Here is a 27915-nt window from a genome sequence, read left to right as displayed (position 1 = left end):
GGAAATATCTTTCTTTAGGATACCAATGTGTCCACGGGTCTTGTGAGTATATGTTTAGCACCCACTTTCAGTTTTAGTTTTTTCAGGGCTAAAGAATGACAACAGAGCCTTTTTTTAGAATGTCACACATTTTCCATTAATCTAATCTAAGATTGAATAACATCTTCATTTCCTCATGAGACATCACTTCATGTCTATGAAATCAAACAAATAAGCTTACACAAGACTAATGGAGTTTACACAGCCTATTTAAGGAATGGCTAATTACAGTCTGTACCCCCTAACTCTAGAGGCAGTCTTCCCACATTAAATAGATTAAAATATCCACTCAAAATGGGGCTAACGTTCTTTCTTTTATCCCCAATGATATGAATAAATGAACAGGTTTTAGTGAAGAATCTGTCCCTAAACAGCAGAATTTAACCATTAAACTTGCATAGATCTCGGGCAATATCGTCAAGCAGCCAGCCTCACTCTGTACGCCTTATGAACAAAGGTTCATAGCCAGCCAGAGACACAGGAAATTTCTCAGGACGATTGATTTCCTGCCTCGTTTCCACCTCCACCCTTTTGTATCATGAGTTCAGGTTTGTTTGGCCATTAATGTCAGGACTTGCTTTGACATCCTCCCAAGGTCTGTTTGGGATCCTACGTGTTTTCACCATCCAAACTCTCCTACCACTGACAGTGAATGTCTTCCTTTTTTGACAATATCATATTTCATGCACCTGCCTTCTCACTCATGCCAGAAGCACTTATCACAATGGGCTGCAACTACTGACAACTTGAGCACACTTTGTGACGTACACCCTACCATCTCTACTGATAAACAAAGTACAATATTTTACTTCACTTGATGAGTTCTTTGCTCTGCATTTAATTAAACTTTTTAGGAATGTTCCATGCATCAGAAAGCAAAAAATGTAAACAAAGTACCGAACAGACATTTCTAACATAAAATGTTTAGAGATTATGTTATGATGAATTTGAATAGACTTGTATGAAATGTAGGCCTAAATGATAAAGAAAAACATATGGCTCATCCACTTAATATTTTACATTGATTTTTAAGAGTTACATTTTGTGTGTGTTTGTTTGTTCTGTGTTTAGCTTTTGTCCATGATATAACCTTAGTTCAATGAATAAATTACAGTATTTCATATATTTTCTTCTAAATCTTGCCATAAAGATAGAATGAACCAGACTTGACTAGCACTTTTTCCTTTCAAAAACAGCATTTCACATTACCATTTCATTCGTAAATTCATTGACTTTCGATAATTGTTCATATCATTCGTAAATGCACGCATGTCATGTTCCTCGTATTCTTCTGTTTCCTAGATATTCAAAATTATAACAAATGTATTCCCATTTAATACACTCATATCCTATTTGCTGTTGACATTGTAAACTTGAAGGCAGGTATTTAGTCATTAGTTGTTGGTATCATTGTTGATGTTGTGGACAAACTCAATACATTGGTCCCGACTTAGATACTTTAAGTCCTTGCAATGCCCTTTAATGGGTATGTTACAATTTAGGGCCTACACAAATCCTGCTTGCCTGCATTTAGATTTATTGGACTGTCACAATTTGTAAGCACTGAACACTGATGAGTGAAATCAAGGAGGTATAAGTCCTTGGTGAAATGAAGAACACAGAGATGACACAGTGTTGAAATATTGCCTGATTTCGCTTTTTTTCTGTGAACAATGAATGCTCGGAAATGACCACTGACATACTGCATTAACACAATGGCCCTAATTCACGAAGGTGGTACAAACCATAGTTTTTTATGGAACGCCAAGTGTCGCGCGGTCTATTTTGCATGGCCCATTTCATTAATGAAATGGTCATTTTGTCGACAAAATGACCATTTCATTAACAAAATGATCTGACGAAATGACTGATTTTGTAACAAAATAGGCCATGTGACACTTGGCGCCCCATACAAAACTACAGTCTTTGGCCATGGTTTAAACCATGGACAAGATTGTACAAGATTGGCCAATATGTGCAACGAATGATGACACACAAGAACAAAAACACCCCAAAATACTGCTTGCACAAATACCCTAAACACACACACACACACACACACACATTCTTGTGTTACAGGCTTACATCTGGGTATGTTCAAAACAGTTTCACAAACACAAACACATAAATGCAAGTCAGTTACATACAAGTTGTACATCTTATTTTTTATACATCATTTTTTTTTCCAAACATTTAAATACTTTTCTCAGGCATCCACTACCCATCTCAATAGGTTTCCTCTGCTCTAATTTCCATTTCTGCACTGTTCAACTGTCTGGACTGGGAGATCTCAGTAAGTACAAAAATCATGCAGGTCTGATTTTACCAGAATCACGGTCAATTACCTACTGCTGTTTTCCCCTTCCAAATCTCGGTCACACACTGGTAAGCTCATTGGAAGGAGGACTGTTTTTTAGGCTTAACTCACGCAACATGGCCTAAATATCAAACTCCTAACCTTGCTCCATTCAGCCGTGGCAATATTTGTTGCCTTTCTGGTTTTGAAATTACCTGTAAACTGCACATGTGAATTCACATTCTCAAGAGCAACAGTGACCATTTCTCTCCTGTACTTCTCTATGTGTCTGCTTATCTACTCTCATAGAGCATGTATGCCTCATCAGCATAGTGGGCAAAGTACTATCAATTGTAATGATGGTAGCAATGATAGCAAAAACAATCATCGACACTGTCATTTTGGTCTATATTTGAATATTGATACTGGTGTTCAATAATAAAATAAACATATGAATAAATAAAATCAACAAACATATCAATCAATAAAGAAGAATGTAGGCCTAAACAAATCCCTGATGAGGTTCCAAGGGAGGTTCTATAGAGCCTCTTTGAGAGAGCTGTGACACTGAAAACACTTCACTATGCCACTACTCAAATTGTCTATACAGTGGCAGATTTACTTCACGGCCTACACTCATCCTGATTTGCTGTCTTCTCGCTATGTTTACAGACTAGTATGTAATTTCACAAAATAAATATATAACTAGGCCTACATAATAAGAGCTCATAAAAGAGTGCTTATTGTATTTATCACTGATATACAAGTATTTTTATACTCTCCATAGCATGATGGGGGGGGGGGGGGGCTACAGTCAACAGTGTATCCCACATGACAAAAGTACACATACCTGCCTACATTTGAAATTAGTTTATTAAAGTATGAATTAAAAAAAGTATTTGCAACTTTAGGTGCCCCAAGCTCAACACAATGCTAGATGGTACATCACGTATATTATGCTGACAATATCAGAAATCGAACACAGAAAAAAAGAAAAATCATTTGAGCTACGTACATGCAACATTTTGAAAATCACTTTCAAATCAACAAATTGTACGAGTTGTTAAATTATGAATTCAGAGCAGCCAATAAAGTTCTACAATTGTAAACAATCACAACTGAAGGCCATTTTACATGCACCAATATTCTTTCAAAAATGATCAATCCAGTCCCTTTCAACAGACATCACAAACCACAAAGTACATCAAAAAAGGCTTGAGATTTGTTCCCATGAAGTCGTGATTGTTGGCCATTTCTGCCGATGAACAGTTAGCTGTGCTCAATGAAACCAATGCCATGCACCATGAATGCCAGAAATGGTGTGGTATACTCTTGGCACACCTCAGTGAAAGACTGAAAAGCAATCTCACAGACGCACCTGTTTCACTTATCACTAGTCTACAATGAACTCTTGCTATCAACTAATGCAATTGTCTAAGAAATGCCAGTCATGAGGAAAATCATTCCTGATTTACACGCTCTTCCTCTCGTGATGAAAAACAAAAAACTGCCCAGAGACTCCTCCACTGATTTGTGGTGCATTGTAAACTTCTACGGCCAACACCAATGCATCAAAATCAAGGGAAATTCCGCAGAGCACCCAGGGAGATGTAGTATGTGTTTTACATGCATGTATAACAGGTGAAATTAGTTTCCAAATCAGGGAGGATTTTATATTTTCCTGTCAGTACAGGAACAAGTATATAGGCCTAATATTTAAGGAAGGGAATATTAAAGAAAGACTTGGCAGCTTAGCTACAGACCGCCACAAATAATTATAATATATCACTCACGCCTCTTAAGCCTGCTGTTATTCTTTGTACAATCAATGTACATTGTATATGCCCGCATACTGTACATAAAACTACCAAATGTCAAATGTGGCACTTAACTGGTCAGCATCATTTTAGGATGATCATCTTTTTACTTTAATTCTCCCTCACCAACAATGCTCCAAAATGCAGTTGAGAACTATAACAAATAGGCCCTTTTACACACCAATGTTGTACTTGTCTTGATATATAAAATTGCATCATTTCATTAACTGTTATACCATGACCTCTTTTCACCATTAATCCATAAGCCCGTCAAACGGAAAGTGTTTTTTTTTTTCTTTCTTTCTTCTTTTTAGAAACTCGACAGAAAAAAAGAAATAACAGACTGTTCAGTTCATAGAGAATGGGAAAGACTCACCTCCGGGCAGTCCTTGATGTAATGTCCCTTGTTAAAGCAAAGATGGCACAGGTAAGTAGGGGGCGGCCTCTTTCCAGGCTTTCTGTCATTCACTGGTACGAGGGAGAGATCATTGAACTGGTCTGCCAGATCTCCCACGCTTCCATAGGGTGATGTAATGAGCTTGGTTTGCTGGAGAAGGCACAGACACACGCCAGAAATGTTAGTTAATCAAAGGCCCTTTTTCACTAGGAAATATTGCCACAGTTAAAAAAAATCATGTTTGAATTTGTTTTCCACAATGACATTTAAGTGGCCAAGTAAGAACTTTAAATTTTTCTTTATCTAATTGAATGGAATTGATTTGACTTTTCATATTTCATAACAAAATAAAATACACTGCATAGAACGCATTAAAAAAAAATTAGAAAGATGCAATTATGTAAGAGCATGTAAATAATACAAAGTCTACATCTAAATGAATGAGAAAACTACAAAGCTGTGAGTCCATAATGAATAAAAGACTGAAACATATGTCAGACAAAACCAAGTAAAAGCAATGTTTGCAAGAACTATAGATGGTTCCTTCAGTTGAATCAGTGCATTACATGTATATTTTTTTGCATGCACAATCACCATGACACTGCAGCGTATATAAGTAACTCCAGCTGCGATATCACAATAGCCTGGGCACCTACAACTGTATCTGTAAGTTTTGTGTGCGGATATGAGGGAGGAGTGTGTGATGCCCATATGACAAAATAAATATAAATTTTCAGCTATGAGTGCTCTCTTTGCAAAATGCCATTACAAACTTCACAGCATGTAAGAAAAATCATTACACCCTGATCTGTATTTTTTTTTTCTTTTTTGGTGCTTCTTACATTAAATTTATTTAGGGCAAAATAAGAAAATTTAGTTGAGGTGAAGTTTGGAGTACCTAACCTTATGACCTCACATACCTTCTTGCCTCCCTGGCAGTTTGACCTACTCAACCAATGACCTCCAATTTGTATCAAAATAAACAATCATCTCTGTCAAGAAATCCATCCAAGGCATATGGGGGAATAAAACCACATTGAAGAAATAGAAAAAAAAAAAAAGACTCTTTCTCTATGAACAAAACACTCATGCACAAAGCACATACAAGTACCTTTGCCCCTTCCAATATCTGGTGTCCTGAACATAAAAACCCCGCAAAGACAAATGTACATGATGAAAAGTAAACACGCAAGCATAACACATTAAGCAATTGTGGCATATTTATAATTATGTACGTGTGTGTGTGTGTGTGTGTGTGTGTATATATATGTGTATGTATATATATGTGTGTGTGTGTATATATACATATATGTGTACGTATATATATATATATATATATATATATATATATATATATATATATATATATATATATATATATATATATATACATGTATATATACTAGCAGCACCCGTGGAAATCCACGGGTCTGAGGGGTTTTATCTTTTTTCTCATATATACGATTTTGCACTTTTTTATTGATGAAATAAAAAGAAAATTTTCATTTTTCTTTCGTTACTTGTGCTCTCTTCTACCTATGACCACCCCCATCACACACACACACACACAACACACACACACACACACACATTTCCACCTCGCAGAACAACAACAAAAAACAAGAGACCCGCGGGTCACGCGCTCACCTGAGTTTCGCAATTTCACCTTCCATGCATTCTTGCACACTCTTACCTGAGAACATTGGAAACTTAGGTCTGCATATGGATCCCCCTCAACTCCCGGGGGGGGGGGGGGGTGGGACCCTTAGGGGCCCCTCAAGAGGGACATGGCGCCCATTTGAAGGAATTGAGATTCTATAACCATAGGGATGCATCATGCTACCTGCTAAGTTTGGTCAAATTCATCATGAGGTTTTCAAGAAGAAGATGAACATGTACAATTCAGGCTCCATTACAACTGTACGACTTCTCCCCATCCCTCTCCTGGGTCCCAAGGGGGGGGGGGGGGGGGGGGGCACCCCTGATTTTGCCAACCCCATGAACAAACTTGAGACTACAGTCATCAATGTACTAACTCATAGTATCATCTAAGCCCTATCACTTCTGGTTCTAGAGAAGATTTTTAAAGGTTCCTTGATTTTAGGGGTTTGGGCCCCTTGGGGACCCCCCAGGTGGGCCATGGTGCCCATTTGAACAAATTGAGATACTATCCCCCTAGGGATGCTAACTACCAAGTTTGGTGAAAATCAGACATGGCAATCTCAAGGTAAAGATGAAAATGCACAATTTAGGCCCCATTTGGACCCCTTCCCACCCCCCTCCCCTGAGTCCCAAGGGGGGCACCCCTGATTCCCCCATGAACAAACTTGAAACTACAGTCATCAATGTACTTACTCATAGTATCAATTAAGCCCTATCACTTCTGGTTCTAGAGAAGAAGATTTTTAAAGATTCCTTAATTTTAGTGTGTTTGGGCCCCCCTGGGGCCCCCCAGGTGGGCCATGGTGCCCATTTGAAGAAATTGAGATCCTATCCCCCTAGCGATGCTACCTGCCAAGTTTGGTGAAAATCGGTCACGGGGTTCTCAAGAAGAAGATGAAAATGTAAAAAGTTTACGCACGACGGACGACGGACGACGCACGACGGACGACGCACGACGGACGACGCACGACGCACGACGGACGCCGGACGAAGAGCGATCGCAATAGCTCACTTGAGCCTTCGGCTCAGGTGAGCTAAAAACATTCAGGGAAAAATTACCAAAAACGCTTATGAGTTCTGCCCACAGATTCTTCCCGTCGGAACGGGGAGATACTATTGACACTATGACTTTGATATTAATTATACCCCCTGCTAGCTCTTGCATCCATGCAGGCACCCGAGGGAATCCGCGGCTGGTCTCAAGTCTTCACATTTTTTTTCCATTCCTATTTCTTTCCCACATTTTGAGAGAAAAATATAATATTTTTGTCTTCATTTGCTCCCTCCCTTTTGTTTTTCATCACCAAAACTTGGTTTGAAAGATCATAGAACCATCCGTTTATCTGCTTCAGACTATACATCATCATTATTATCATCATATTATTATTCTTATCAGGCCCCTATTGTTATATTGTTTTAATAATTATTTGGGGAGGGGGATCATAGTCATTAGGTTTTTTTAAGTATTAGGCACCCATGAGAATCCACGGGTCTCAGGGCTTTCTTCAACCACGTTATGAGAGAAGAAATACACAAAGAATATTTTCGTCTTCATTTGCTCCCTCATTTCTGTTTTCATAATCAAAACTTGGTTAGATTGATCTAGAACCACACGTTTATGTCATTGATACTGTTCATTTTTTATTATTATTATAGTTATTATTATGAATATTATTATAATCATTATTATTATTATCATTATCATTATTGTTATTTTGTGGGAGGAGAGATCACAGTCATTCGGTTTTATTATCATTTTATATAATTCATTAACATGGGGATGAATCCATGGAATTAAGGAAAAAGTTTATCGGTAAAGCATAGTGAATATCTTTTTTTTTCCCGTCATATCAAGGTTACTCTACCACTGATGGAAGTTTCAAATAGCTTCATTATCATTGATATTTCATTTAAAACATTAAAACAATCCAGCACCTGTTTGTGTCTCTTCCGCCCACTCTTAGTTATGGACCATTGTAGCACCCCCTCCCCTTCATTTGCATTGGCCTATTGTATTATCATCATTATCTAAGTATATTATTTTTATTGTTATTATCATTACTATTATTGCTAACATTATTATTTTAGATAGGGGAGAGGAGAGAGTAGAGTCATTATATAGGGATGATAAACCAAGGGAGGCGGAAATGTTGAAGACAGTCCTGCGCAAACTGTCCAAAACTACTTTACTGCACTAACATACGTAATCTTGTGCTGAGAGAAATAAAATATTTTCGTCTTCATTTGCTCTTTTTTTTTCTTCGCCAAACCTTGGTTTGACAGATCATAGAACCACCCGTTTATCTGCTTCAGACTGTACATTATCATCATTATTGTTGTTATTATGTAACTATCACCATTATTATGATTATTATTACTTTTTTAAATTATAATTATAACTATTATTCTCGTTATTATTATTGTTGTTAATATTATTATTATTACTATTATTTTTATTATCATTATATTATCATTATAATCATCATTATCATTTGGGGAGGGGGAGATCATAATATAGACTTCATAATAAGTCGGCACCCGTGGGAATCCATGGGTCTCAGGGCCTCGTATTTTTTCTCTAATATTTTTCCCACGTTATGGGAGAAAGAAAATTATAATTGTCTTCATTCGCTCCCTCTTTTAATAATTTTTCACCAAAACTTGGTTTGATGGACCATAGAACCACCCATTTTATTTCCACTTGTAAATGCAAAAATAGGCGGTCGGCAAAGCGCGGGTTTCCCCTACGTCCGCTTATCTTATGAATATTTATGTTTAGGGCCAGCTATATGCACTAAACGTATGGACATCGGCGCGTGTATTCTGATACGGAAGCGTACGATTGGCGAGGACAAAATTTAAGTGGATATTTAGCCGTCCTAAACAGTCACAGTACAATAATACCCGACTTCAGAGTAAACTTAATGATGTACCTGAGCTGCATAGTATCCTGCAGTTGTGCAAAATAGGTAGACCTACAATAAAATAACAGCATTCGTTGTTTTCATTTGGGCACGCCAATGGCGAACGTCACTGACACTGTACGTAAAATGCCCTTGTATGACCGCGCCACGCTGCCATATGAGAGTCCATATCACGCTCACGCAGATAGTGTTTCGTGTAACCATCGCAATACATACACAGGCGCAGGCCACACACTGGCATACCGTACCCAAGAGTACATCACAGAACTATACACACACTCGCAGTGTGTAGAGTTCTGTGGAGTACATGTGCGCGTGCGTGCGCGTCCGCTGGAAGATGATAGATGCAGGATACTCTCCTGCGGCCTGCGGCCGACGGCACCGGTCGCAGCTGCCCGGAGCCGACGGCTCGGGAGGAGATAGACAAACCAGCAACGCCGGAATAAAGCAGGAAATACATAAGGCCGTGACAACAACAACAACTTCACCTTTTACTGTAATAGATATATTTATATTTATATAATCTATATCAATATTACAGAATGTGTCTGTGTTATTAAATAATGTGCTTTCCCTTGACCCAAAGCTACACAAACTTTGAGTAATTTACCCATAAATTTGTCATCTCAAGTATTCACCCTGACTTTCTTTAAAAAAGGGGATTATTAGCCATTTTTTCTATTTCAAACACTATACACAAACATTAAAATGACAATTGAAAGGTAGTGTTGGTACAGAGACCTTCATTCCCCCATTCACAGAACAGTTTCAACTGCAAATATGACTTATTATCACAAGACTATTTTTTATTACATTTTCCGAGAATGTAATAAGACTGTTTTTGACGAAATCAAAGGAGAAAAATACAGCCAAGGGAAAATGATGGGAAGATGAAATATCACAATGGCTCCAGTCAACTAAGGCAGCGAGTTTTACCACTGAAACACTGCAAAACATGATATTTTTACGGCATGAAATTTTTGCGAGTTGCCTCTAACATTCAATGCGTATAGTGTAGACAAGAACTTTCATGTGCACTTTAATTTTGCGAATCTTAGCTCTCGCGAAATTCTCGATATTAAAATGCACACAAACATTCCTAGTTTTACAGTACATTCTACGTGTGTCTGGCCACATACCATGACATTTAAATTCTTTTCATTTGTTAAAGTCTACAGAGGGGGCATTAAGGAATACAGTATGTAGGCCCTATATCGTTGGCTAAGAACCAGAAGGGCATTATCACACATTTTGGAGGGTATTTAGTTATTGGTATCATGTTATAGAGCTTGATCTTCTCTACATTATGCTGTCAATTTTAATTATCATCATTTTCAGTATGATGTTCAAAATCAAAACCACAAGGGCACTATTTATCCAATATTTGGAACAGTGCTTATAAAATCTACCCACTTTTAATTTACACAATGTATTAAACTTTTTTATTTCATTAAAACTGACTGTTATGTTTTTTTTATCATTATTATGCTCACATCTTTGAATGCAATAGTCTCCTTTTGGTTCTTAGCTGATATTTTCTTCATCATAAGCGATAGTATAAAAATATTACTTATATTATTATTTACATCATAATAAAGATCAATGGCCAGAAAACATTGTAATATATCATTGACACTTACCACATATAGACAGTAAAAATTATTTTACAAAGTGATGTCATAACACTGAAAACAGAGAGGTATTTAAAATAGCTGACTTTTCCCCCCTAATTGTATGGCAAGCATTGTAACTTGCATTTCAGGCAGAAAAAGTGAAAAAAACTTGCAAGAGTACACAAAATAATGATATGGTCATGGCAAGAGGAAGAAATGGAGCTTCAATCCAATCATTTGAACAGGTTTGTGTACTCCATACACGTGCCACACATGAAGTGGCACACCACTGTACAACGCACAGCAGCTGCTCCGGTCATGGTACGCTCGAATGTCAACTGCTTGGCTAGAAATAAAGTCGAGTGGAGAATATCGTCAAGGCCTGAACTCAATATCCAGGCTTTCTGGTCTGTTAGCCATCATCAAAAAAGTCGGTATCCTTTCACTGAAGAGTGCTTACTTAACAAGGACTGACGCCTTTTTGTCCTTTCAGAGCTCATATTACAACACATATCACAAGTATTGCAAATGTGTTTGCAGCTTTTATAAAAGTGTATGGATAATGTACACGTACACCTTCATACATACAATGTGTGCACACAACAAATACTTAATTGTATACATTTTATTCACATTAAATCCATTTTTTTTTTTTTTTAATCCTTCTTTACTATCAGATGCTTCGGATACTAGCTTTACGTGTAACATCTCCTGGTACCGAACATCTTAATATGTTTAGCTTTTTTATTGTATTTAGGTGTAATCATATCAGCTCACATTGTACATGCATGTGTGGTGTGTATGACAAACAGCTGTATGCTGAACTGAGAGTTAAATTATTCAAGATACTGTCCAATTATTTCCAATAATCTGTGTGATCTTATACAAATTGTTTTACAACACAATATAAAATTGTAGCATTGATGTATCCAGTACACATTAATTCTGTGTTTCTACAAGAAACCAGAATTCATTTCCATCACACTGCATGCATTTTTTTTTTTTTTTTTTGCATAACAATATCAAACATCATACCACTAACAACATTTGTGATTCCCTGTGAAGAAATACAACTTAGTATTTGCATGTGTGCATACAAACTTAAATGCTCATTGGTCCCAAATCAGGCAAATAAAATGCAAAGACACTCAGCTGGTAGTACAGTATTATGAAGTGGACACTACCTTGATTGCTCAATAAGAAAAGAAGAACAGCATAATTCTGTATCAATAAGTTTCAAGCTAACTATTTCTCCTGAACAATAATACCAGGGAGGATATCCCACCTCCCTGATTACACTAACCTCCAATTTAATTTTAAGTAACCTGGTGTACAGTTTGTAGTTAAATTGTAAGAGCACAGTAGGCAGGCCACAAACACTTTGGTCAAAGTACAATCTCTAATATCCAGTAGGATTAAGATAAGTAGACAGTATGGAACAGATTGTAGAATGAAGTTTGCTCTGGGAAGACATGCTGGATGGTGACTATCACACATCAGCAAACAAGAAAAATATGAATGAATCATACTATAGGGCATACAATTTAGATTGGATGAAAAATACAAGGACCAAATCACAGTGATTTCTTTGAATTCAACCAATACATGTACCAACAAGCTGGAGTTACACCTCTTGTGTACAAGTCAAAAGCCTACTGCTATTGTTCAGGGTGTAGGCGTATATGGCTACAGACTTCTGTTATTGAGGAAGCGGCATATTAGATGAGACAATTCTCTAGCAAGCCAAAAAACCATGCTGGGTTCAAACCTGACTCAACCCTTCAGATAGCAGTCTATCACCCTCACTACGCTGTGTCTCTGAAGTTGTTGCACTGGCATGTTAAAAAAAAAATGATAACACCCAGCAAGAGTGTATTGGCTATTTTTGTGCAGTAGCTGTTAGCAATGAAGCACAACGCCAGCGCCTGCCTACCTGTGTAACACACCATGAATTGTGGGTAGATTCTTACAGCGGGCTAGGAAATGTATCATCTGTCGCGTCTGAGTGAAATGAGTCAGTATTCGAACGACTTAAAATTTTGTACTGGTCTTGCTTACGTAATATCATAAAAATGCAACTTCCACTATATCACTTCATGGGCAGCATGTGTTGGCAATAATGATAGAAGCCTGATACTGCCAAGCATAACATCTTTCTCACTTTGTCGTAAGGGCAATTTGAAATTCTGCAGGGACCAAACAAATTTTATGGACAAGTACCCACACATTTTGCTGACCAAGCAGTGAGTTTTGGTTCACTCAGAATGCAAGCATTGTGGTAAGCAACACAGAAGCGTCGAAGTCCAGTAAATTCATGATTATAAACATGGTCTGTCCAAGGAGGTACTAGGCGAGCGCCTAGTACCTCCTTGGTCTGTCCAGCTCCATGATCATAGCTTAAAATCATTGCTAATTATGCACACTTTCACCAAAATCATTAAAAAAATGGTCACAGCTTAGTATTTACGCCAATGCCACACCACTGAATGAAAGCTGAAGCAGAGGTAGAATTCCACAAATATGGGTGATAACAGGAATTTCTCATAGAACTACATAATACCATTTTGCATTACACAAAACAAACAGGAAAATGTCTCTCAAAGGTTTTTCTTTTCACTTCGTAGCCAAAACTGCAAAGAAAACTAATCAATGACATCATTTTATAACTTGAGAATCCTACTATATCATGTAAATACAATACAAATGTAGGCCCATTCACACACAAGGGAAAAAGTGCGATTTAAAAATCGATTTTCTTATCGCGATCAAAATTTCGAAATTTTTTCCAGTGTGGACAGAAAAATCTCACTAATTACTGCGATCCTTATCGCGATCCAACTCGCACTATTAGTGCTATTTTTCAGAATAATCGCGATTATTTTGCCAAGCGTCGTGTGTGTGAGCGCGATCGAGATTCGGAAATCGGTATTTTTAGTCCCATCGTTCGTAGTGCGTGCGAAACTCTATCGGGACTGCGGGGTCAGTTTTCGGTCATGCAAGATTCGCGCATGCGCAGTTTGGCCACTGATCATTCTTTCCTTGCTGCGAAGTGCGATTTTTCCCTGTGTATGAACGGTCGAAAAAAAAATCGAAATTTGGATCGCGATTGAAATTTAGATTTTCGTTGTTTGTGAACGGGCCTATTGTATCATTTTGTGCCTCCCCAAGGCCAAGATACATTGTAGAGAGAAACTGAGCACTCAAATTACATGTACATGCAAATTTGGGCACTTTACAAGGGAGCTGATGATCAATAATAAAGCAATGCAGAAAAGGAATCTTTCTGTTATGTAAAATATATGACCATGACTTCATGTGCTCAAAGCTCTGAACTCTTAAACACAAAAGACAACAAAAAAGAAAACTCAAAACAATCTAGAGAGAAAAGATAATATTTCTAGAGATAAACCTGAAAGTCTTGACTGCCTTGAGGTACATAAAACTAGTATCCAGTTCTTTTGTGTATTCCCTTTGAGAGAAACCTATAAATACATTCATCATATTCTAATTAAATCATTATTTTACACTTAAGGTACACATAAATACACTAATATTTGCCCATGAATTCAAGGACCTGAAGCTATGAATCATATCAAATACATGTACATGTGAAATCATATTAAAACATTTTGTACCTCAAAAATTAAAAACAAGGATTGTGAGTTGAAAATCAATGCGTCGTGATGCCATAAAAAGCATTACCATAATTTTAATCATCTTCTGTGTATCTCTCTGAGAGAAACATACTGTACATAATATCATATTTCAACTAAATCAATGTTTCTCCTACACATGAATAAAATAATATTTGCTCATGAATTCAAGGACCTGAAGCTTCTAATCATATTACATGCATGTACATGCGACATCAAGGAGAACCATTTTTTTTCCTCAAAAATTCGATAAGGATTGTGAGTAGAAAATTAATACGTGTCACGATGCCATAAAAAGCTTTACCATCATGTCAATCATCTTCTGTGTATTTCCTCTGAGAGAAACATATGGGTATATTCATATCTCAATTAAATCAAACTTTTTAATATACATAAATACACTAATATTTGCTCATGAATTCAAGGACCTGAAACTACCAATCATATTACTTGCATGTACAAGTGACATCAAGGTAAAATATTTTTTTTCCTCCAGAATTCAATAAGGATTATGAGTAGAATAATTATACAATGCCATGGAAAGCTTCATCATCATTTCGCGGGTCAGAAACCGAATTTCTTCTTCAACCTTAAGACAATGACATTCCACCTGGACTCAATCTGGTAACAGCTGGAAGTTTCGGCCTCCATATCAATGTAGAATGAGAATGACAGCGCTATACATTATTTTTTCAATTTCAATTCAATAGTTTAATCATTTCCATAAAAAAAAAACATGATTCAAAGTGGTACACCTGTACATGTGTCAATTTGACTTTCATCCAACTGATAAGGACAGTTCATTGAACACAATATAAAACATATGCACGAATGATATCATAACCAAAACAGGAACAGTGCACACTTTGCCATGGTAATAAAAAAGAAGTAATCATAACGATGGAAAAGAGTGTTCCACTAAAAAGCCAAGCTTGTAGGACATGGACGTGGAGTGTTCAAAGACTGCAAGGGACACGACAGTTCTAAACAATGTGATAAAGAATTTGCCTGCTACCATCATTATTACAACCTTTTATCAATGCATTTATAACATATGAACATTCAAAGAGGAATTTAACTATATATTGAAAAAAAAAAATCTTGGAAGCTCACATAGCTGTCGTCTTCTGCCATTTCAACTGGAAATCACAAAACTATTCATAAAAACAAGATTGTTATGCATTGCATAAAAATGTTCAGTACTTCAACCCACTAGTAGAATACAGCAAAAAATATACTTCTGCTCCAGTACAGAAGATTTTTATGTCTTCACTTATGCACATTCTATTCACAACATGAATATTCATCTTTTTCAATGTAAAACAGGAGCAACAAACTTTAAAGAAATGCATATACAAAAGTGAACCTTCCCATAAAACATCTTCTGATCTGCAGATGCAAGTTTCTGGTTCCACAGAATAGCCAGCCTTCACAATAGGCCACTGCACAACATCAAAGTAAAGCTCAAGCCATTACTCATAAGAATTGTGATTGATTGCAAATGGCTAAAGAGTATTATGAATTCTGCCAACAAAAATTTTAATGTCTCTTCCTCTACTATCATTGGTGGACAGAAAGAAGGAGGAACAGATCAGAAAAAAAAATTCCAGGCAGAAATAGACAGCACCTCTCAGTGTCTGCTGGGGAAAACCAATTAAAAGTAGGAAAAACACAGAGAAAGTGTATTTGCATTAGAATTACCGTGGTAATTAAATGCCATGGTAATGTGTTGTCACCATTTGCATTGGTGAAGTAGCACAGTATTACATGTACTGCAGTATTTCAGTTGGTATCGTTCTTTCTTTAAAAAATACCATGGCACTCTGGCCCAAATTACAACTCTCCAATGTATAAAGTAGGCCTACTACACAAAATGCATGCATATCTCCTACAGGGAGAAGACAGGTATTGTATTAGGTCACGTGAGAGATTCATACACTTGAATGTGATGGATGATTATTTAATGATGTGATTCACACTAAAAGCTCGCATGCATATTTTGCACCAAGTATGAATTACCATCCTAAATACCATGGTATTTGGCCATGTACATTCGTGAGGTATTTCACGGTCTATTTGCATTCACATTATGAGATACTGCACTATTTCATCAAACATGTAGGAGCTACAGCTGTAAAGTGTGAATGGGCCTCACAAGATCAAATGCCATTCAAATATCACTTTCAGTACCTTAAAGGTACATTTCATTTCAATGATCCAAACATGGACAAAAAAGACTGCTTTTCATTCAGTTCCAGAAAGTTCAAAGTAAAAATTCTAAAAATCTAATGTAATTTGACCGACCAGATTAAACAATATCAATTGAGGTTTTTGCAAACCAATGCTATTCTTTTTCATTTACTTTCACTAGAGTGGTATGAAAGAAATGCAATCTCATGAATTCTGGTCTTCATTGATTTTTCTGATTACAGCTGTATTTGCCCAAACACACTACACTGTCTCTTTTACTAGAGAGGAGAGCAAAGAAAGCTGTTTTTTCTGGAAAATGCAGAAAACTTGGCATGTACTTTAATGCCTAGAGTGGGCCTTTTTAATGAGCAGTTAAACTCAGCTAGAGCAACAATCTTGGGGTCGATTTGTTTTTACAAAATGTTACCCATCACAAAGGTTTGCATAAAGGTAATGCCTTCCTTCCTCTTGAAAGAGGAGTCAGGAACACAAGGGATTTATAAACTGGAGTTGAAATATCTTTTTCGCAGATCTATGTTTCACTCATATTAGTGCATAAAGATATTTATAGACAATACAATATGATAATTAAACTCATGTGCTTATGAACTCAAAACATTTTCTTCTCTCCCGATTGTTTCAAGGAAATTTAATACCCAATGGATCTTCTCCAACAATAAAATTGATGGCATCTCCCATGCCTTGTTTAGGAAAAAAAAGGTTAAGTGTAATACAGTCTATTTTGCAGGATCGTATAATTCATTTCATGTGTTGTCCAGACATACATTTCTTCTCTCAGTATCTCACACCAGTAAGCACATAAGATTGTTGCACCTACCTTTTTCTTATCTTTCACTTCAGAGCACAGAATTCACAGAAGATCTGCATAATCAAACTACCTCTGCAAAAGTTACATGAATATTATAAAACCACCAATTTTCACGTGCATTTTAATTTGGCAAATTTTGCAAAATCAAAACGCATGCATACAAAAGTATTGCACTAAAGGAAATCTCATTTCCTCTTGTGCAATACATGTACTCTCACCTTTCCCATTATTGATGCTCAGGTCTGATGTGTATTCTCAATCTCATGTAGGCTTATACAATTGTATTACCAGTGTTATTTTAATTTCAATTATGAGTCTGATGTAAAGCAACCATATCAGCCTTCGAGCTGCTGAATTTTTACTTTATATTTGCACAAAGAATTGAAAACTTTGCAAATTTTTAAATGCAGAAAAGAATATGATTAACAAGTTTTCTTTAGCTTCTACAGAGACACACAAACACACACACACAGATACCAGTACACAAAGTGCCATGAGGTTCTCATCTTCTCACCTCCCTGCATAAACAAAGATCTGTATTGTACATGTACTTATACCATTTCATCTGATCACGCGCATGTCCTCGATTTCCTCTCTGGTATATGTATATATTATATCAGGAATTATTGCCTTCATAAATCATCCACTGGTATATCAAAAGGGGGGGGGGTTGTGAACTTACTTAGTACCTCCATGGTACAACATCAAGCATCGATTATAAGGTCAGTAAGAAATGAGAGTTACAGCCACACAGAAAGACACTTTCATCACAGCAACTCTTGACGACATTATTACATTTAATGCCGTCAGGTCAGTGCCACTTCAATGACCTTTGACACTCGTCATGATCCAGAGCTGTGGAAGAGTGTACCTCCAGGGGCTGGTAAAGAGAGACCATAATATCAACGTTTGCATCAAGCATCTACTTACTGTTGTGGCTGTGACTGGGATATGCCTCTCCTCACGATGATAGTGGTGGGGTGTGTGACCATATGGCAGATTCTGGAAAAGAAAAAAAAAAAAACACCAAAGACAGAAAATACACCATTACAGAGAGTAATGTTTAAATGGGCAGTATGATTCCAGAATATTCACTACAGACAAAGATGGACTGAATTTCTACAGTATTAAAAAAACCCACAAAGGATAATAAGGAATTGCGAATAGGAAAAACGTTAATGACCCTCTATATGGACACCTGGGGGGTGTTTCATCAACGTTTGTCGGCGCTGACAACTTAAATCACCATAGTAACAGTCAGTGACCAGAGCATCTCAGCCAATCAAAACCAAGGATTTTGCTGAAATTGGTCAGCGCCGACAAGCGTTGATGAAACACCCCCCAGAAGACAAATGAATACAGTAGGTAATACGGTCTCATATTACTTTTACTTGAAAGTTATGCAAGACGAATTCACAGAGAATCCTTTTTTTTTTCTTCAAAATGAGATTATTTACATGTGTGTACATCCAGCAAAAGTTTTTTGTTTTTTCATCTACTAGGAGAAAATTTACTTCTCAAAAAAAACAACAAAAAAACAAAAACAACAGAACAACAGGAATGTGTTTCATTGGGTTTCTTTGGGCTTAAAGCTACAATAAGGATTGTGTAGATATTACAGTCACATGATAAACGTTGCCCAGCACACTTCACATTGATTAGACCCTTTAATGCTGTTTGTTGCATTTTGTCCAGATCCACATACACCTTTTCAAACAGTTTTCCTTATATTGTAACGTTCATTGAATTAATAGCTTTTTCTTTGAAGTATATAAAGTCTGCAACACTGGCCTTCAGCCAGAGGCATAAAAACTTCACCTATTATTTCTTTTTTCTAGTTGACACATCCTGATTTATGATTAGTTAGAAATGGAAAGAATCATCTTCATTGGTTTCTTTTTCATTTCTTTGAAATAAGCACTGTTGCTTTTATTATTCTAAAATAAAAAATTACATTCCAACTCAAGTACTATATTTTTGTAACAGCAACCATGCAATTTGTTTGTATTTTTGAAGAGTTTGAACACAAAACAAGCTAACTCCATTCCTGCTAAGTTATCAATTAAAACTGAAAAAAAAAATATATATATAGATTACATATATATATATATATGTGTATATATATATATGGTAATGCAAAAACAAGGGATATTTCTAATCACAGCTTCAAAATTATTCCTTCTTATGTTATTGGCCTAAATGAGGTTTCACTGGAAAGATATTATTTTGCTGTTTCCGATAAAGGGCTATTTTACGATGGTTGAAATGGTTACTAGCACACAATGGTTGAAATGGTTACTGAGCAAACTCTTCACTTTTAGTTCGGCAAACCTTCCCAGAAGGAGAAATCTCTGGACTGCCTACGTCATACTTTCTTATCGGGTAAAATTTCAAGTTCATTCTGAATACATGAATACCACTTTCATCCAGCTGTACTCAATCATCTGTTCATCTAATTACCAGCATATCACATTCCCATAATTGATCCTACAGACATGTCACTGAAGTAGCGTATTCACATACTTTGACCTTGACCATTAGGACCCCTGACTTCGCACACGCACGCGCGCACACACACACACACACACACACACACAAAGACCTCAGTGAATGGCCAATACACCTTTGCATCCAACCCATTTCAATGCTGTCTGTTTATCACGTCATAATGATTTACCGTGAGAAATCCGCCATCACCGTTTCATTTTCAAAGAAATTCTTATATGCCATGGAGGGTTCACACCCTGTTCTCATTCATTATAACATTACCGCATTCATTACTAATAAGACGGGGGGGGGGGGCGGGGGAATCACATTCCAATACAAGAAGCTCCGCCCCACTTCATCACTTCATGCAATCACAAACGTTGAAGAGTTGCCGATTTGTTTGTTCATGCGCGGCTCTATCTAACCATGGGTCCAATCATGGGAGGTGGGATGCCTCCCTGATGTTACCATCTCAGGTACGGTTATTGTGAGAAACTTCCCACAAGACAGGTTTGTGAGCGCCGCGTTTGTAATGTTCCCTGCTGAATGGGAGGAATTTACAACGGATCAATATGCGTGTAACACGGTGTCAGAAGGAGGGGAAAAAATGTTTTGCGCGCAAATTTCAGACAGAAAAGTGTCCTTTCTGCAGATCATCTTCGTTGCTGGACATTACTCGTAGATCCTCTCTCTCTGAAAGCCGTGAGAAGACCGAGAAGCTCAGTGACAATCTTCCTCAACAATAAAGGAACTTTTTCGCATACAGAATCAGACACTGTTTGCCGTTCTAACATATTCATTTGGCTTTCCAATCGCGAACCGTCATAACATCATAATCTAATACCGGCCGTACGAAACCCGCAACACTTTGCATTGTACCAACAATCGCTGGAGACATAAATGCCATAAAATTCCTTGCAATCTACTATGACTATATCGGAGATAAATACATGCACAGCGGCACTGATGGAGGATTCATTTATAAAATTATCTTCAATGACTTTTTGAATGTCTGTCATGTACAAGCATACAATCTTTATTTTCTTCTGCGTTTCGAAGACAAATAACACACGGGTGATCGCATTGAACTTTCAACACTTCTAAATACCGGTACACCAAATTGTTGGTGAATACTCGAAAATCCTAAGAGCAATTCATTGCTTACGAGGGCAATTCCAGCGTTACGGACATTACATTTAGAGAATTTTTGGTGACTTTGTGGGCTTACTTCAACAACTCGGCAAAATCATTCTTAATCCATTCATGATTTATTCTAACCCAGTCATCCTGAAATGTCAACAGTCCGAGTTATGATCAGTTACTATGAACCATTTGGTAAATGTTACACAAAATGTTTGCCGTTACGGACACTACATTTTTGGACACGATTTTTTACCTTCATGTGGATATGTTGAGAAATTTATGAATCAGAGCATTAAGTAAAAAGAATTTTCTTCTGAAATGAGTGCTCTGGTCCTGTTTAAGTTGTAGATTGATAATGGTGTGCAACACATTCAGCATTTACTCTACAGGGTCACAAATGTAGCGTTACGAATATTACAACTTTGTCCACTTTTTAAAGTCCGAATAATCATACTTTAACACAGTCCATATCTCAGACATGGCCAATATTAGTGTTTTTTTGGTTCATTCTTAACCCTAAACTACTTTGAAACTAATGCTGAAATGTTTCTGAATATGGAATAATGAGAGTCAAAGATTGTGTTTTTACAAAAAGTGTCAAAAATTTTGCCCCAAAATTGTTGTTTTTTTTTAAAGAAAAGAATGCCTAAATATACTTTAATTGTATCAAAATACCACTTAAATGAAAGAACTAAACAAGCTCTAGCATTTGATACTAAATCTGCCCCTGCAGCTCATATATTTTTCAAATTATTGCAGATTTATGATTTTTAGGAAAGGTAACATTTTTCGCGGAATTGCCCACATGTCCGAATTCAATTCATTTCGAGTAAATTCTCGTATCAAATGAAAACTTTTCAATAAGTAGGCCTATCTGGGTGCACACGGCTTGCGAAAATAAGACCACTCACACACAATTTAGGGTGATGTTCCTTCTTCTCACGGTTCGTTAGTCCGAAAATGAAACAAATGAAGGTTCATTTATTTTGAAGGTACGTTAGTCCGAAAATGAAATACATGTAGGTTCGTTTAATCCGAAGGTTCATAATCCTGAAACATGCAAATTCCCATAGGCCTACCTAGATGTTCGTTAATCCGACAATGAAAAAAAAAAGGGGGGGGGGGTCGTTAACCCTAAAATAAAATAGAGCTCGTTATTCCAAAGGTTCGTTTTGAAATAAGTATCGTTGAATATTCCGAAGGTGGTTTGTAATAATCTGAAAATGAAAACGAACAGACGGTGCGTGCTAACGAAACCTTCGGAATAAATGAACTGTAAATGTAATCAACAATTATTGGTAATTGGTGTGCATCATATTATTAAGAACAACTTGACATAATTATTTGCTAAGTTTGACATCAAACTGACGAAAACACGATCACGAATGTGCTCAAAATAATGTCATCCAGGTCGTTACTTCTTTAGACGGGCCTATCAATGCTCAGAAATTTAGGTTAGGCGCGAGGGCATGAGACGCACGGAGCGGCCAAAGGGCGTTTCTAACGGTCACACGCTTGACAAGCTTTTTCTCACGCCTCACAAAAGAAAAAAAAAATCAAATAAACAAACAAGATTTCGAATAAAATACCAAATTGGATAAAAAGATAACAATCTCAAACAAAATTACCCTGCATTTCCAGAAATAACAAAGCCGAAAGATGTCACCAATTATGACCAACGATATAGGATCTAGCCTTCTACATTGTAAGCTCTGACTTGAAAATTGAAAACTTATTCGAATTTTTTAAAGTCTTAGAATTCTTCCGTCAAGGTGTTTTTATTGCAACTGATTGACAAATTGCCCTACATCGACGTAAATATTAAAGCACTGAATTGATCTGGGCGTACGTACTCGAATTGTTCGAATTTATTGATGAATGATAATAATGATAATAATAACAATAATAACACCAACAATTGAAGTAATAATGACGATAATTAGGCCCCTAAATACCAACATTAATAGAACAATAACAATAACAATAACAATAACAATAGGGACAAGTCTGGTAGCAATGAAGAAAATGATTGCGTCTGTAATTTCGGGGTCTTTATCTTATTTTTTTTTTCGACTTTTCTTGTTCATTGGATTTTTCCATGTCGGGATAATTAAGGCGAAAGAGTTTTACGGGAGAATATTATCTCGGCATCCATCTTGCTGGTCGAGTCGCCTGAGCATTGACAACGGGATAGCGAGGCCAACCAAGCACCGTCTCATGGAGTACCGATGTGGCTGTATGTTGCATGGACGACAGCCAACGCAGCAGTTCAGATAGTCTTCATTCAAGTCTTCTTTATCTATCCGAAACTCCGTAAAGGAATTGTCGATAAATTTCAGTCAGTATTTAATTCGGTCTATACAGTGATTTTACAAACAAATTCAAATACATGTACGTTCCGAAATCTGAACGTGACTGTGTTACTGTTAGGTCATTGTGTTGATTGTAGCTCAATGGTTTAGCAATTTCTTTTCCAAGCCAACGTGGCATAAGATGAAGCTGGAGACTACTCTTCACTCGTAATTGGAGCCAGGAAAAATGCTTCGCCGTCTTCACAACAAACCATCTGGAGGTCATGACCTCTCAAGTCGGCTCTGTACTGCTGAGCTTTCAACAATGACCAAAAACGGTCTACAGCAAGGCAACTTTCGTCCTATTTTGCAAGAATAAACAGCAACGCCCCGTTCCCGATGGTGATATATACATTCCACACTAATTTGAATAATGGACTGTAATCCACAAAAAGAAATGTGAATTTCAAATGTATCAAATAGGCCTACATTCCGCTGTGAGGTGCTTATGTCCTATCAGTCATTAAAAATACAATGTACTTTATTGGCGCGCGCACTCGGCGCTGCTACGTGTACATCGTAGGTTTAACTTATCATTTCTTGAATTTGCAACGAACATCATCGACTAATGAAGTTTAATAACGTCACAACAGATTATCGAAAAAAAAAATAGTCTCTGCAAGTCCGAAAGAAAGAAAACACCACTCTCCACGCGTTACCGTCTCCAATTGACAGCCACAGGTACTCCCTGGAAAGTTGACAAAATCTCTGGAGGAAATCGCCTGAGTGACTAGACAACTTCCCTTGACTTCACTCTTGCTTCATGCTCGACATCGCCTATGCTTGCGTTTTGTTTTGTTTTGTTCAAATCCAAAATTACTGACTGCGTGACTGAATAGCCGAGACAAAAGAATTAAAAGAAACTGAACACTGGAGCAAAACTTGGAGTCGGAAGTAGTGACAGTCTATCCCCAAATCCCCAAACAATTACTAAAGGACGCGAGTCTCACTGGTATCAGACAAAATAACCTGAGCTAAGAGACAGCTGACTTGCCAATTTTGTGGGAAACTAATAATCACTTCTCTGTGCACATCAGCTTCTGTCTGAAATAAGGAACTCCGTCTATTTGGCCCTTGCTTTAGCCTTACTTTAATTGACAGATGACTTTCCATTGGTTTTCCAAGATGAGTCGGTTTGAACTGAAAATTTGACAACCTCATAGTCAGGCCTGGATTGCCGAGTCTATCGAGAAGTAGGAATAAGCAGAATTTGAGGCAAAGATACCTTCTACTTTGGGTCTTTGGTATACAACATGACACATGTTTCAATATTGCATAATTGACCCCAGCGAAGAAAAGCGGGTGATGTGATTTGTAGTAAACTTTTGCATCCTCCGTTTCCTGTACTTTTGTAAGCGTGATAACGAAACGCGTATCTGGTATTCATGTGTACAACTCCAATATCAGAATGTGATACTTTCTTTCCATTTCACGACGCAGATAACGCAGGATACCTGCGTTTTCTCACGATAGTTTTTTCTTTCTCTTGTTTTTTTAATGAAAACAAACGGGTTTGTGAATTGTCAAAACTCCGTTTAAATCACCGTTAATGTGGGTTGTCATTTCAATAACGAGACCATGTAGGGCCTACTTCGTTTTGCTCCAATAATATCACACGGTCTGTAATTTCATTAAGTTCTTTTCCTCATTTTGAAAACCTCGTTTTGCTCCAGTTATCACAGTTTGTAATTTTTGAAGTTCTTTTCCTTATTTTGAAAACTTCAAAATCTCCATAAAATTGGAAAGGCAAATATAAAAGCTCATCGTCCAGGAGAACCTCTCGATACAGTATGTTTCCACAAGTGTTTCTACACATTTTCAGCTTTTCTGAGTTCTTAGAAGTTTAATTGACAAAAAGAAAGTGTCTCTGAAATGTTTCCCGTGTCATTTTATATGCCTACTTTGTTCTATGCTACCGATCAACCGACGACACTTCAAGAGAACACCAACTTCGCTACGTACAAGAGTTGGAAACCCTCGGGCTCGGTCTCTCTCCACATAGCATTCTGGCCTTCTCAAGTCAGCGGTTCCACCAGTATTTTGGTCGATATAATAGCATAATAGCGGATATATCGGCAGGTTGCTACTCTTGAGTTGAGTACACATGTTTTGTGTCAGGGTCAAAAGTTAGTTTACACGAGCGATTAGGGCTTTTGTGCAGACAATTGTGTCAACAAAAGGCGGATAATTCTCGGACAATAAAAGCGGCATTGCAGCACTTGAATAGGAATATCCATCAAAAGGGAACGCGCGCGTCACACGCCAGAAGGCACACACGTGGCGTGCGCTGAGCTTGCTGCATTGATCCGAAGGCTTGACGAGAGAAGAAGGTACGGGAAACTCTCGGCCCGCGAACACGACAGCGATCCGATCATATTCGAGTGAAATCTGTTTGTTGTTCGCTGAAAATTTTCTTTTTCTCTCTTCCGAATTCCGTTCCGAAATTAAAATTACACTTACAAGTTAGCAACGGCTATCACCTCACTAAAAGTATTTACAGAAAATGTTGTTCGGAGATTTGTTACCTGAAGAGTAGGCCTATATTGCATGACCAATATATTATACCGTGACAACTTGGCTCTCGAGCTCTCGTCGTCCTCTACACTTGCACAGTGAGGTGCAGAGAATATGTGAGAATTGCCCTGAAAATACCAAATTAAGCTTCCAGTCAACCAACATGCCCCTTCCCAGCGTTCTGTGTTAATAGGCCTACATTCTTCTACTAGTTGGTATTATGTTAATCGGTATGCCGTTGCTTCATGTCTTAAATGCATGCACAAATTCCACCCAGCATTTTCTCCCGGACGTCGTAAAACACAAAGAAAGAAGGAAAATTAGCAAACATTGCGGCAACATTGCTACAGAAACGATATGATTCACACTATTTAAGCAAAACAAGTCATATACAGCGTACTATCATGTTGTTGGCCGTTCCCCCAGGACCCAGTTGGGCGATTGGCCGGACAGAAACAACATCGCTTCGATATACTTTGGTTATCGTCAATCGATACGAAAACTATTAAATTAAAGATTCTTGCTTACGTTGTGGTGCATTAATTCTTTAAAAATTGTGAAGCTAAATCACTATTATCATTACAGCAATGTGGCGGCAGTGTTCGTCACCTAATTAATGTACGGCATTCGTACATGTATGTACAATAAGAAATACCTAAGAAATCTGTCAACGAACAAGTTGCAATTGTGCATGGATTTTCTCGAACACCGACGGGAACATGAAGAGTATAAACTCGTAGTCAAACAGCTCAGGTTACAATCGTTTAGATGTAGTGAGTGGAATAAAACAATCGTGTGGTATATGCAGTATGAAATGTGGAACAAACTATTTCTCCAGTTAATATGCACCATAAACCACTATCTTGGGTTTATGTCATGATAGTTGTTGTTTTTTTTTTTTGCCTTATTTATAATAGATAGCTTTCGACTATTTCCAACGCTCGATAAGCACGATAAGTTCAAAGGTCACGACACTGAGCTGATGTCACAGAATATTGCACACAACACGCACATACCATAATTCGCCCGTTTTCAGTTCTGCCTGTACAACCTCCATGACATGACGTTCGACGTCAACAACGATAAACGAACTTTTACCCAGTATGAGCTAAATAGAAGGCAAAGACTGATCATTTCTTGTTCCGCCAGTAACAATCAATTATACATAATTAATGACGGAATTTACATCCCTGTAATATATCAACAACTTTTAACGAATTTACACTTGGAAGACGTTCATCGCGTCTCGAAATTCGTTGCCGCCGTTCACGCCATGCACGTCTTAAATTAAATCGGCATAATTTTTGTATATATGTCACAGTTCCCCATACTTTTACAATGACTCTTACTGCCTTTTATTTTCCTGATAAACTTGAATTCATAAAATATGAGAATACACTGAATGGGAAATCAAACTCAGTACAGACTTTTAGTTCAGACACAATTGGCATGTACCTCATTGATGTATTTTTCCGGCCAGTTTCCCGTCAGTCCAAGACTGAACTGTTCGAGTGTGTGGGCATGACGGCTGTTACTCGTCACAGCCGTGCGGGCTGCGCCCGCGAGCTCGCTCCTGAATTGCGCTTCGGTCAGGGCTCCATTTGTAGTGGCGAAGTTATTACTGTCACCAGACCAATACACCCCGTTACTGGTCAAAATCTGCCTCGTTTGTGGGGAATAGATGGCTGAAGTTGCGTTGAGGTTCATGTCAAATATTTGTGGCCACGAAGCCTTTTCCGCAGCCATGACTTCTCCCATGATTAAATCTCTGATCTCTCCACTTGTATCTTGCTACACACACACTTCGGGTATATATCTCCGCGGATATATACTCGAGAAGAGCGAAGAGACGTATCGAAATCAGGGTTGAATTCCGTAAACTTCTGATGATAAAGTCCATGCATCAACAACTTTGCGCGAAAATATATCATCCAAGAAACAAAATAATCCAGTTGCTGTTCAAATGAAGCAAAATTCGTTGTTTGCGATCAAAAGCTCCA

General features: G+C 37.5%; 1 protein-coding gene across 1 annotated transcript in view; it reads right to left on the bottom strand.

Annotated features, from left to right (window-relative positions):
* The window catches only part of LOC140229221 (uncharacterized), a 78341-nt gene extending 50426 nt beyond the window's left edge, over window positions 1-27915 (bottom strand). Inside the window, exons 1-3 of the mRNA XM_072309492.1 lie at window positions 27371-27915; window positions 18351-18422; window positions 4529-4699 (exon numbers count right to left, since the gene is read on the bottom strand). Coding sequence (XP_072165593.1) covers window positions 4529-4699; window positions 18351-18422; window positions 27371-27673 — 546 coding nt within the window. The 5' untranslated portion in view covers window positions 27674-27915. The remainder of the gene's footprint in view (window positions 1-4528; window positions 4700-18350; window positions 18423-27370) is intronic.

Source organism: Diadema setosum, chromosome 5 (assembly GCF_964275005.1).
Source record: "Diadema setosum chromosome 5, eeDiaSeto1, whole genome shotgun sequence".
Lineage (NCBI taxonomy): Eukaryota > Metazoa > Echinodermata > Echinoidea > Diadematoida > Diadematidae > Diadema > Diadema setosum.
The sequence above is the reverse complement of the archived record's forward strand: the minus strand, read 5'-3'. Positions and strand labels throughout refer to the sequence as shown.